Source organism: Pseudopipra pipra, chromosome 3 (genome assembly GCF_036250125.1).
Source record: "Pseudopipra pipra isolate bDixPip1 chromosome 3, bDixPip1.hap1, whole genome shotgun sequence".
Taxonomy (NCBI): domain Eukaryota; kingdom Metazoa; phylum Chordata; class Aves; order Passeriformes; family Pipridae; genus Pseudopipra; species Pseudopipra pipra.
The window spans coordinates 72,389,520-72,402,498 of NC_087551.1; the positions used below are offsets into that span (position 1 = coordinate 72,389,520).

The 12,979-nt window shown below is 38.6% G+C and overlaps 1 protein-coding gene across 2 annotated transcripts in view; it reads right to left on the reverse strand.

Annotated features, from left to right (window-relative positions):
• Positions 1-648: 648 nt before the first annotated feature.
• The window catches only part of LIN28B (lin-28 homolog B), a 98,404-nt gene continuing 86,073 nt past the window's right edge, over positions 649-12,979 (reverse strand). For both annotated transcript variants that reach the window (XM_064649879.1, XM_064649880.1), the window contains exon 5: positions 649-5,754. In XM_064649879.1, the coding sequence (XP_064505949.1) occupies positions 5,385-5,754 (370 nt within the window). In that variant the 3' untranslated portion in view covers positions 649-5,384. The remainder of the gene's footprint in view (positions 5,755-12,979) is intronic.

Below are 12,979 nucleotides of genomic sequence, written 5' to 3' on the forward strand. Positions count from 1 at the left end.
TAGAAAAAAATATTTTCTGCCCTGTATTTAGCAGAGACTTAAATTTTGCTATTAATCGCCTACATGTGTAGAAACAGAAGCACTGGAGCTGGCATACACAAGCTCTTAAATATTTTAATACAGAATGATGAGCTATTGCTATTCAACTCACTACTAGACTTTATGTAATTTAGAGAAGGAATTTCCAGATAATGAAAAATGACAGCACTTTCCTATCTAAAAAAGAAACACCAATTCATTTTAAATTAGTATGAAATAGGTATGTACAAGCTTACAGATTATGGAAGAAGTAATTAAAATGGGATGAGGCTTAAAACACCAAAAGCTTTTCATCCCAGAGAATAAGCCAAATGCCTTATAACTTTAATGACCAGTGTATTCTCATAGTACCAAAAGCTATAATTTTGCAGTTTAATTTCAATAGCTGAATGGAGTCTGGGGTGCAATTGCTGCAGCACTGTTAGTATGATCCACGTATGCATTAATCATTTATTCCTCCCTCCTCCCAACAATAGCTTATATAACTAAAATTATATTTTCTGAAGGCAATATCCCAAAACTAAGTGAGCATAGGTGCAAATGAAAATTGCCCAGTGGCTGTGCAGTGCGTTTTTACCCCATGCAAATAAAGCAAATCTCAAAGGCTCATTGTAAATGCCAACGTTATATGTTTTATTTTTAATCAAGTAAATCTTTTAAACCTCACGATATCCATGACTGACAGGAAAAAAAAGACATTAGGCATGAAATGAGAATATAAAATACATGATATGTAGAAAGGCAATCAGTGCTTTAGTCCCTCAAGACAGTAAACAGGTGAAATGATCTTCAAAACTTCAACTCGCGGTCTTTTTCTTAAAACACAAAATTCAAGTGATTTTTCTTTTATTTCACCTTGTAAACAACATACAAGTCAAAATGGACAATGAGGTAATCTATACTACAGAAGATAATTTAAAAACACTAGATAAGACACAGTATTAAAGACATACAGAAATCAGTGTTCACTTTGGTCTCTAGTATGGTTATTTTTATTATTACCACAAGCAACACATACTAGTTTAAGCCAGTCTGGTGATGTTTGTCAGACAGTTGTTGCTTAACTTAGTAATTCAAGAGGTAGTCAAAACCATTATCCTTTGTAAAGATGGTTGCTCATGCGTTTCGTTCAATGACAATGGTAGCAAATACCTTGCTACTCTTCAACATTCTCAGAAAAACACTGCCACAGCTGCTAATATACAGCTCCAGTTTATACAGAAAAAAAGAAGCATGTGTTCATAGATCAACCTCTACAGTTGTAACAGGGGTAACACAACCACCGGATCTCAAAGAAGAGGCTGTTGATATACTAAGCAAAATAAGACCGATGCATTTAACAAGGCTCTTCTTGTTCCTAAAGCAATACTCAAATCTCATTAAGACTTCTAGAAAATTAAAATCAGTGCATCTGCACATGTACATATCTTCCCAATTACTTTTATATCTAACACCGGGGAATACATATATATTTTTTATGATAAACATTTCTTACAGATAAATTAATTAAATTAAATTTAAGACTCAATGAGATTTCCCATGTTCTTTTATAATTCTTCTTACAAAGAATGTTACAAGATCTATAAGCACTTTTTTTTTTATGGGGCTCTATTAACAAAACTAAGTATGACCAATAAGGAACTCCAGGATAACACTGGTATAGAATAAAATGGCTGAAAAAGGTGGCCTGCAAAGGGAAGCTGTAGGATCCAAATGTGGTGTTTGGCACTCCCTGAAAGCTGGCTAAAAGCAAAATATTGCAAATGGTCTTACAATGCCAGATTTACCATTAATTGCAGCAAAAAGTTATTTGGCTCTTTCTCCAAATATAAGTCTTCCTCATGGCCTAACTTTTGTAGCATGTAATTAAATATCATGACCTTTCCTTGGGGAAGAGTAAAAAATACCTCACAGTGTCTCTTACAATTAAATTGAGCACTCTGGGGTGGGGAAATGGGAGGGAGAGAGATTCTTGCTCCGGGTTTAACCTTATCTCCACTATTGTTAGGAGAAAAATACATCTCTCTAAGCAGATATTTGAACTATTTCTACTCTAACGAGTTTTATTGTGAAGCATTCTGGCAAGGACAAGCTGGTGAATAGGGGGAAATCTAGCCTGAGCAAACGCTGCAGAATATTAATTTTGTCCTTAGACATGAAGGAAGAACCCTAAACTTAGTCTGTTCCTCCTCCTTTAAAAGGTGTTTTGCTTATTTGGATCAGCCTATTGAAGGAGTATAACTAGATTTTTTCCTACTGCAGCCCAGTGCTAAGTAGTTCCCTGCTGCAGCTTATGCTGCTATATATGTTTAACTTAACACATGTACATTTTTGTCTCTTCTGGAGCTATATTTATTTTTGTGATCAGTGCCCATAATCCTCTAGATAGAAAAATAAAAACTGTCAAAGAAATGTTTGGAAACGTCTCATAATTTTAAATGGATGCTTCATCTTAAACAAGTATTTGCCATAATGTCTGCAGTGGTGAACTAACAGTTACATATTTAGTACAGATAAAAAGTATGTACCATAGATCAACAGCCACCTTTAAGGCTAGAGCAGCACAAAGGTGTGTTTATGCAGTAAACATGAGGTAGCCTTTTGCTGTAAACAGAAAAATAATTTTATTGTCACCTATGTAAATAAGTAGGTTTGATGTTTCAGTGTTTTTATTCTTCCCCCTCCACCCCTCCGTCCTACATCCCTCCCCTCCTAGAAAAGCTAAGCACCAGTAACTCTGACTGAAAGTCAGTGGGAGCTGTGGTTGCCCAGCATATCTGAAAACTCAGACCCTGTGAATGTAAAGACACAGATGCTCACATAAACAACCAGTACAGAATACCACTTTATCATTTCACAGGAACTTATAACACAAAATGTTGAGATCTGATTATCAGAAACGTAGGTCTATGTCAACTCAGAGGTAGTTACTAATATCAGTACATAATACTTATATAGAGATAAAAAAGTATAAGACTATTTGGTTTGTTCTGAGTAAGCAGGTCTGTAGACTATTCTGTAAAGAAAAAACAATATTACATGGTATATTCCCTGAGCAAAGTTCTTTGTCCTGAGTATGTTATGTAACAGTGATAACATTTTAATATATAAAAATAAAACCTCAAGCTTTTAATAATAAGATAGGGTTTGGTATGTGCTCTTAGCAGTTCAGTCTGACTTTGGTGTGCACAGTGATTTTAAACAGCACCAATAACAATCTGCATGTTGAAAATATTTCCTTATCACAGCTCTGAACTTCTTACATATAAACAGGGAATGACCAGTTTTCAAATCCACAACTGCCTATTTCTATAAGGAACTTTGGTTTAGAATTTCAAAGTGACCTAAGTTTTGCATCTTTGCTGTTTAACCTGGTTTTTACACCAACTAGAAGGTTAAGCAATGCCACTTTGATTTGTCTACATAATTTAAATAAGTTTACTATCCTTACGTAAGGCAAGGAAGTTCTCTATAGATATATCACATTCAATATCGTCAAAGGTAAGCTTTGCATTAGCATACTGAGAACTTCAGTATAAACCTCAAGATTCTCACAAACACTGGCAAGGAATTCACACAAAATAATTCTCTTGAAATTGTGCCCTTCACTGAGGCGTTTGATTACTACCTCTTTACTGAAGCAGCAGCAGCACCAGTAAAAGTCTCATCTGGCAGGACAAGTGGGAAGGGGAAGGCCAAGTAATGAGCCAGCTGCATACCTGTTGTAACTATCAGCTGCAAAAGAGTTACCACGGGTGGGACTTTGGCTCACTGCAGCCTTTCATGCAGGCTGTTTCTTTAGTTTGATTATCCGAGCTTAAACCTACCCGACACTTTCAAGCTTTAACAGCCTGTGTTTATTGCCAATGTTAAGGATTATACAGGTTTCTCTAATTAACTTACATCCACAATGGGATTTGTCAGAGTACGTTATCTTACGTATGACTTGGTAATTCAGAAGTTACAAATGGAAAGCGACTTGAAGTTTTGATAGGCTCCAATTCTATTAACCCCGAGCAAGGCCTGCAGCCCAGGGAGTCTCACTCTAAGGCCACCAATCTTTCTCCTCTTTAACACAGAAGTGTGTGGTCCTAGTGCACTGTCGACAAAGGTTGGTCAACAACAGCCTCCAGTTCCCAAGAAGCAGACGATGCCCAGGGCTTCTGAAAAATGTGCAGGTCCCTTCACTCAGGCTGGTCTGCACACATGCTGTATCGTCAGCAAGGAAGGCTGACCGAGCAATCCCAAACATCCTGATCTAAGTACCCATCAACCTTTCTTCTTAAGAAACTATTTAGCCCAGGATCTCATTAACTTTGTATTTTGTTTTGTTTAAAACTCAAACAGACGACAACAACAAAAATCCCTAGGGAGTTCTCTCCATGGCATTTCAGCATAAAACAAGGGAGAAGACCCTTCAAGCTGAGGGGTACTACTTGGGATCGAGAGAAATTGCTGCTGCTGCTGCTACTACTGCCACCAAGGTCCCCTAAATGTTCACAGAATACAAAGGGCTAAACAGGAGGGTATCCTGATACCACTCAAAAGGGTCTGTTTGGTAACAACTTATACATTCTCCCTTACACAACAGACATCTAAATTACAGTTACAACCACATTCATTTAACAAAACGTTTTGAGAAACCAGCACAGAAACTACACATTCATTGTCTCTTCTGGAGCTTTAAACCCCTCACCAACAACCGGTGGTGGCAATGAGAGCCATGTTGAGTCATGACACTGCCCTGCACCGGCATGGGGAGGGGTTTTGATGCTTTGTGGAGATAAAAAGAAAATAAATTGATGGCATGGGGGATGTCTTAGTATCTTTAGTACCATATGGCAGCTTTAAAATATGATAGTATCCTTTCATTAACAAGAGAAGTAACAGTCTCAGTCTCGGTTCTGGGTGTGGTTTATCAGGTTTGGTTTATTTCTGAGTGAGATTTTTTGGGGTTTTCTTGTTTGTTTTTTTGAACATGTTTGGAAACAGGTTCTAGGAATGAGTTCAGGAACGTTTGTGGATACTGTGCCTATTGCTTCACAGTAATGTCCTGTGGGAGTTGGAGAATGGTCTGATGGAAAAATATATATTTATAGGTATGTACACATACATACACGCACATGCACACTCATACACACATACAGACAGTAAAACATAATGCACCCTGCTCAAATGTATTTTGCTTGGAGTGATTTGTCTATTAAAGAAAAAAAAATATTCACAGTTACTCAACAGTAGTTAAAATTCCAGGTCAGCTACCGATAATGTAATTATTTCCCCTGTACTTGCATGAGGTAGACATCCCAAGAGGGTAAAGAAAATGGAACATTATGACAAATGTATTAAGTTTTTTTCCTTTTCTGAACAGAAGGCCCCTTTCTGTTTGGTTCTTCAGGCGATGCAGACAACTTACTTGACGAAGCTTCCTGTGGTGACCTGCCTGAGCGCTCCAAGACCTCCAACCTGCCTTCCTGAGAGTATGATGGAGACGAGTAGCCGTGCATTCCTCCCCCTTCTCTCAGGAAGGCAGAAGTGGAAGGCTGCGGTTCAGCTTCGTGTCTTCCCTGAGAACTAGTGGGCTGCTGTGAGACAGTTTTATGGGGGCAGTTAGCCACCATGTGCATGATGCTCTGACAGTAATGGCACTTCTTTGGCTGCGGAGGTAGACTACATTCTTTAGCGTGGTGGTCGAGGCCACCACAGTTGTAGCATCTAAAATGAAAGAGAGAGAGAGAGAGTTATGCAATGCAGCGTCAAGCGGGAAGGTTTTCTACGGGAGTAGGCTCCGGCCCCACTAGAGGGCACCAGATCTCCAGCCATCGCCGCCCCACTGTCTCTGCTCGCCGCGGTACTTGCAGCACCGAGGGGCGGCGAGTTCGGTGTTCCAGCGCTGCCGGAGCGAGCACCGCGGGGCGCGGAGCGGCGGCACCAGCGCCAACCCCGCTCCCGGGCCGCGCCACAGCGAAACGCGCCGCGCGGAGATGCTCGGGCTCCCGACGGACACGGTGCTTTCGGCCAGGGAATCCCAAACTACAGGAGGGCCGCGGTGCCCTGCCACGAGCCTGGCTCTGGCTCTGTCCGAGGGCCCGGCACCTCGCCTCCTCTGGCTCAGCCAAGGCACGGCCAGGCGAGGCTCTGGCCCAGAACTTTACAGTCGGGGGCAGGGGGTCTGTAATGGCATTTACGGTTTCAATTCAAAACAAAATCAGCAAAGCCCTGGCAAGAGTCATAAAACAGCGTTTGTTTGTTTTCTCTCAAAACTCCCAAGCCACACGGTTGTGACCCGGGGTGCCAATTTTCCAGGGGATGCGCTGCCCAGGAGCCGAGGGGTGCAGAGCCTCCTTCAGCCGCACTTCTCAAACATGGCTGAAACCCACAAAAGATTCTTCTATTAACCTTGTAAAGGAGGGGAGTCCTGAAGAAATCTCCAGCTATTCCTTATTGAATCCTTTGTAACACGCACCAGGAACGCCAGTTATTGGATTACATTATTCTAACACAAGATACAAAGAAATAATTACACGCCTTTGGCATGGTGACCTTATGTGCACCACTGAGCTTTCTATTTTGGCTATTTTTGTATGGTTTCTGTTTCTTTGTTTTATAAAGCTTGCACTGAATGCATAGACATTTGATTTATAATAATCTAACATGCTACTGGAAAGAACTAAACAAATAAATAATTTTTTTTTGCTTTCCCTTAATCAACTAATTAAAAAAAATCCGACTGCACATAGATTTAGGCTGTGGAGTCAATTTAAGGATTAAAAAAAAAGACTGTAATTATAACTAACTATATATGCAAAATAATGCAGCATGTTCTGGCTCCAGCCCACATAAAAATATTTCAAATTTTCAGATTCCCAGGAAGTTACAATGCACTGTTTCACTACTTCACCTAGTATGAAGTGGTCACTACTAGTTTATCCAAAATCAAGAAGTTTAGACCATGCAAAGCTGTATGTACAGCCAGTCTTACCTACTGAACTTTACCTTGCAAAGAAATGCTATTGATAAAACCTGCATGATTTTAAAAAAGACTGCAAAATGGCTGTTGACATTTGCAAATCCACTCCAAGAAACAATCCCTGGCACCCACCTCTTCTTATCTCTTCATTACTAGTAGCAAGATACTAACTGTATCTTTATTTCCACAGAAAATGAAAATACAGCACAAGTTACTCATGGCATGCTGTATGTATGCTGTCATGTCCTACAAGACTGATCTATAATTTAAACAGGTTAAATGATGAATAGAACTTCATTATCCTTTCAGAAATTATTGTAATTACATTGCTCTATCTTCCCTAAAAATGAATAAGAAACACGAAACAAGAAACCAAATCCAGTACAAAGAACTCTGCACTTCTACAACGGCGATAACATTATTTTAGGTGAACTGCTTCCATGTCACCGTTGCACTGAAGTTTGATGTGATTTTTCAATGGAATTTGTCTGTCTGCGTATACTACAGACTAACCCAGGAAGAGACACACAATATAAAGCTCCCCTTGAATCACAAAGAAAATAGCATGTACAAGCCCCGTTATCACTTAGTATTGATTTCCCTAGCATAGGAAGGGAAATGACATGCTAAATATGTTGTAAAATACAAGCATACTGATCTAAGACCAAAACACCAAGCTTTTCTCTTCTATAGTTAAAAAAGTAATTTGCAAGTTATTAAACAATATCTATCTGACTACTTTTCCCCAAATCATTGCAGATATTTTCAGTTAGGTACCCCACATTCGGTCTTCTTAACTGGCATTCCGCTATGTTTTCACTACAAGCATTCTAAACACCTTCTGGATAAAATAATAAGGAAGCAAGTAAAACTTGCAGTTAGAGAAACAAAAGAAGACCATCAACAAAAAAACCCTAAGTGTTTTACCTTCTCCCATTTCAATAAATACATCTAAGAATTCACAAATGTAGTATTGATTGCAATTTAGGTGATATTACAGAATGTTTATTATTATCTTTATCATTGGTTTCTAGCAGTATACTTGTCCCTGGGATAAGTATAGTATAATATGGTATAACATGGGAGTGTGCAGACATTCTGGAAATTGTGTATTTTACCTTAATTCAGAATATAGAATTTTATAGCTGTGAATGCATTTTCACTTTCTTTTTCCCCTTAATATCACATGTATTTAGAATGGTTTAAAAAATAAAAAGTTTGAAAATAGGTTAAAGGGCCTCTGTAGCAGGGTAGGCAGTAGCCATGGACAAATCAATTTAATCAGTCACTGTGTATGCACTGTGTTATCCAATTCAGTGAACCATTTTGCCTCACCAATTGACCAAGAACCTGCTGTCAAAGCCCCTGCTTCCGCTCAAGAGGCCTCCATCACCTTGCATATGTATATCAACACATCCTATTTGCAAAATACTGTAATTCCCTGTATTTATTCAAATCACCACTAAAATGCTACTATAAAAGAAAACTCTTATCAGAAGAAGTTGAGATTGAACTATGATTTGGCTTTTTGGGAATGTTTTTTGCTACCAAACAACTAAAGCACCTGGCTGAAGTGTCGCATTAGAATATAAATGTGCCAGCCAGGGTGTGCCTGGACTTAAACAAGAGGGTGGTATTTATTCAGTTCTTTTAACTGTTTATTCATTCCTTGTCAATCATTCCTACCAGGGGAACAGATCACACCTCGCTCTGAAATGCTTTCCCTTTCAAGGGATTTACACCAAAATGGAAGTGGTCAGACACCTCAGAGCTCACAAATGGCATCATCCACCCGCATTAAGGTATGGTATTAACCCTTCTGTCCCAAACACTTCAGCTCTTTGCTCCTCTCTGCTGCGTGTACTTATGTTACAACATAATGAAACCCGATACCGTATGATATGCACAGAGGAGCTTATACATTCACATCTCTATATACATAAATATATAGAACAATATACAAACTGACTCCTGCGAAGAAAACTTGAAGTGAATTTTCATTTGACTGTGTTCTTAGAAACTCTGGACTAGTACAACCATAGCAAGTATTTCTTCACTTCAGAAGCACCACAGAAAAAATGTATGTTAGCTTAAATACAACACAAAAGTTTATATGTAAATTACATCATGAGGTGAATAAAGCACAAGGAGCTCTTAAAAGTGCAATTTTAATAGAAGCAACTCTTACAAAGAAGCAAAAGCAAGAAGGATTTGTTAAAATAGGACTGTCTTTCTCACAGTAGGCTTCCATGATTTACTAGGTAGCTTCAGGCTCAAAAAAATAATGAGATGGCAATTATCCTAACGGGGAATCCTTTCTTCACTACAGCACTGACAGGACGGTGAATCAGAATGATTTTTTTATATAAAAAAGATGAACATTTTAATAAAGGAACACATTGAGGAACCTGTCCAGCACTGTATTTCAATACTCTCAAAAAACCTGTAACATTAATACCTAACAAAGAAAGAAGAGAGCACGTAGCAAGATTAAAGAAACACTCCTAAATTCTCTTTCATTATGGATTTGTGATTGCTCAGAACTATACATATTAAAAGAAACATGATCGAGCAAAAAGTTTATAGATTTCAACATAAGCTATATTGTATTAATTGCAATAAGCTGATGATGGAAATTCATTAGAATTACTCAATTTCACAACCAAATGCAAATGCAAAATAAAATACTCTCTAGTTTTCAGATTTTTTCCCCGTCCCAGCACTCAACTCCTACCTAGGAAATAAACTCCAGCCCCAGACTTTTTTAAACAACAATACCTCCACCTTGCAGATATGTTCACCACATTAACTTATCAGCTCAGCTGAGCTAAGCAGTAGGTAGGGCAAACACAACTGCTTGCTTCGTCCTGTTTTATAATGTAATTTAGATGATAATCCAATACATATGACAAGTAGAGAATAATATGTGTGGCTCCACACTATTATCTGTTGAGAGAAAAAGCTTTAAAATTACCTGGATGACTCATTTTAGGGGTGGGAGAGCAGGGAATGAAGGGTTAACATCTAACAGGGATAAGAAAGGGAGTACAGGGGGTATAGTCAGAGGAAGACTAGAATAATTCATCAGGATATACCCCACACCAATTCCTCGTCTATTTTTCCTTTCTGAATGTTATCAGAAAACAAAAAAAGTGCTTCTTGGCTGACAATACTTCATCTAGCAACATTAATGCCTCGAAAAATGGCACATGTGCATGTGAGATGCTGTTACAATTCACTGAATGCCAACTATGAAGTTAAAGCATAAAGGAAATGTTTAAACTTTTACTTATATGTGCTGTCTTTTTTAGCCATTACTTTCACAACATACTTAAAGAAAGGCAGATGGAAAATGCAGCAGATCACTTCAAATCCTCTAAAGGGCTGTAGAGGGAGGTTAAAATATCCATGATCTAACAGAAATATGACTCTTAGACATAACTATTTCACTCTTCAAGAGCTTCAGTGACTTGTCTCGAAGATCAGGCCATGAGGCAGTGTAAGGGGACATTTCTTGCTACTGGATGTGAACACTTAAAAAAGCTTAGGGCGGAATGTGCTTGCTCAGTCACCACCTGGGATGAGTGAGAAAGACCTCCAACCTCAGCAGGACTCAAGGGGTCTTTGAGACTCTGAGGATCTGCTAACTTCAAGATGGCTTTGAGACAACTTGAAAGACCAGGTCAGATGGGACCTCTGAGCAACCTGGTCTAAGTGGAAGGTGTCCCTGCCCATGGCAGGGGGGTTGGAACTAGAGCGTCCTTAAGATTTCTTCCAACTCAAACTATTTTATGGTTCTATGACAAATACATTTTAATGGATTACTTAAATATTCCAGTAACCATATCTTGGATATCAAATCTGTCGCAGCAGCACGCAAAGACTGAAAGGATCACAGGTGATTGCTGCTGAACAGGCACCTCGCGTATATTACTGTATTATAAAAAGACTAAGCACTTTTACTTAATACAGGTATAATATGAAAACCCTCCTTGCTGAGAAGCCTACACTTAAAAGTGAAAAAAAGCCAAACAGTTTGAATATTTTTTAGAAAAGGCCATTACCCTTAGGCCTTAAAACAGTGCACAGACATCATCCTTTTAGAGCAAGAAATGCTGAAACTAAACACGTGGCTGCAGTCACTGCAACTTAAAATCAAGCAACAGCTGCTCCTGGAAAATAAAAAAGGTTTGGTCAGTTGCTAGGGCAGTTAGCTGCAGGAGCCCCTAGAGGGGAAGAATAGGGGAGATGTTGTGACCCCTGCACTGGGCATTGCTGACACTACACTCCTTCATTCTCCACTTTTACTGGGGGATTCCCTTGCAGGTATTGTTTTGGGAGATTCACATCCTGCTTACATGCACACAGTCAGGGTTTACAGCATTCTGTTTATCAACCTTTAATTCTTAAGCTGTAGCTGAATGCAGGAGAGAATACAAGTAACTTTGAAAACACTTTAATAAGGTATTGGTATTCAAAACAGTGAATACTGAAATACTACTGAAAAAATCATTTAAGATCAAGTGAAACTATCCTGATAAATAAACTAGAGAATGGGACATTTACCATCTTCATCAGAGCAGTTATGGTGTGTCCACCAAGCAGGCTCACATCAAGGCAGAAGACTTCACTAACACCCTCACATTTACCATTCCATGGGTGAAAAAAAAGATCAGTTTAATTTTAAAATTGCAATTATTTTTATCCAAGAGTGTTGTAAAACCGAGTATTACCAATTCAGAAAATGGCACTTCAGTGCCACATTTAGATTTGTGCTGGTCCTGTGAGTAGTTGCTACTCTTTACCCCTCCGCCATGCAAAACACTGTGCAGAGGCGACATGCTGGGAAAGTTAATTGCAGACTGGTGTTCTTCAGTAAAATTCAGTTAGAAAATTTCCTGTGCTTTACTAGCTTTTTGAGATATATAACAGAAATATAATTAAAAAAAAGTTGATCTCCTAAAGAAATAAAGATGAACTAAAATAAAAATGCTCATCTATTTATCCTGCAAATCTTACAACTCACGATAATGTACCAGAGGTCCAAGACTCTCAATTTTGTGAGAAAAACAAGGTCCCTCCATTTTTTAAGCTTGCCTTCTTTCATCTTACAGATAGCCCCAGCACGCTGACACAAACTCACGGTCTGCAAGGCTTCCAATGACACGCGGTGGAATATTGATGATGTTTACTCTTGTTACAAATAAATAAATAAAAATGGTCTGTTGTAAACTCATCAGATCGACTAGTTTTCTGTGGATAGTTCTAAATCAATCTATTTTCCCCAGTGTATCGCAGAAGTAATATCAATAGGTTACGGTCTTTTGTTGCTTGCGTTTCCCCTCCCCCTCCCCCCCAACAAAGAAGCTGACAAACAACATGGGGCATTTGCCTGATAAATCAGGCCTGTCAGGATGCAATTTAGCTTCAGTTTGTGAGGAAATAAAATTGTTTAAAATCTGCTAATACAATTTTACTGGAAGGTGGGGGTTTTTCTTGGCTTTTTGTTTTTCTTTTTTAGAACCGAGAACAACAATGAAACAGAGAGGTGGTTCAAAATGCACAAAATGCAGTCTTTTTTCTCCATAAAAATGGAAAGGACTACAATAGACAGCACTGCTTAAAAAATAACTTCAACAATGTAGTTTCCATTCTTTCTTCCTTTCCACAAAAACTTACCTCTACTATCCACTCAGCCTTCTTTACAGGCATGGAGGAAAATTATTTTTCACAAATTAGGAAATGCATCCTCACAGAGGAATGCTTTGGATGTACTTTCATTTATTACAACAAAAGGGTTTTCTTTGTACTAAGAGCTAAAACCTCCTGAATTAACAATTTACAAAGTGAAGTCTTTTTTCGTAAATAACATGAAAGATGGTTTTGCTCTAATAAAGTATAGAAAGAATGCGTATATTTTAATGGCTTTAACCCATCCAGATAAAGATCAGCAATGGGTTAAGGAAGTTA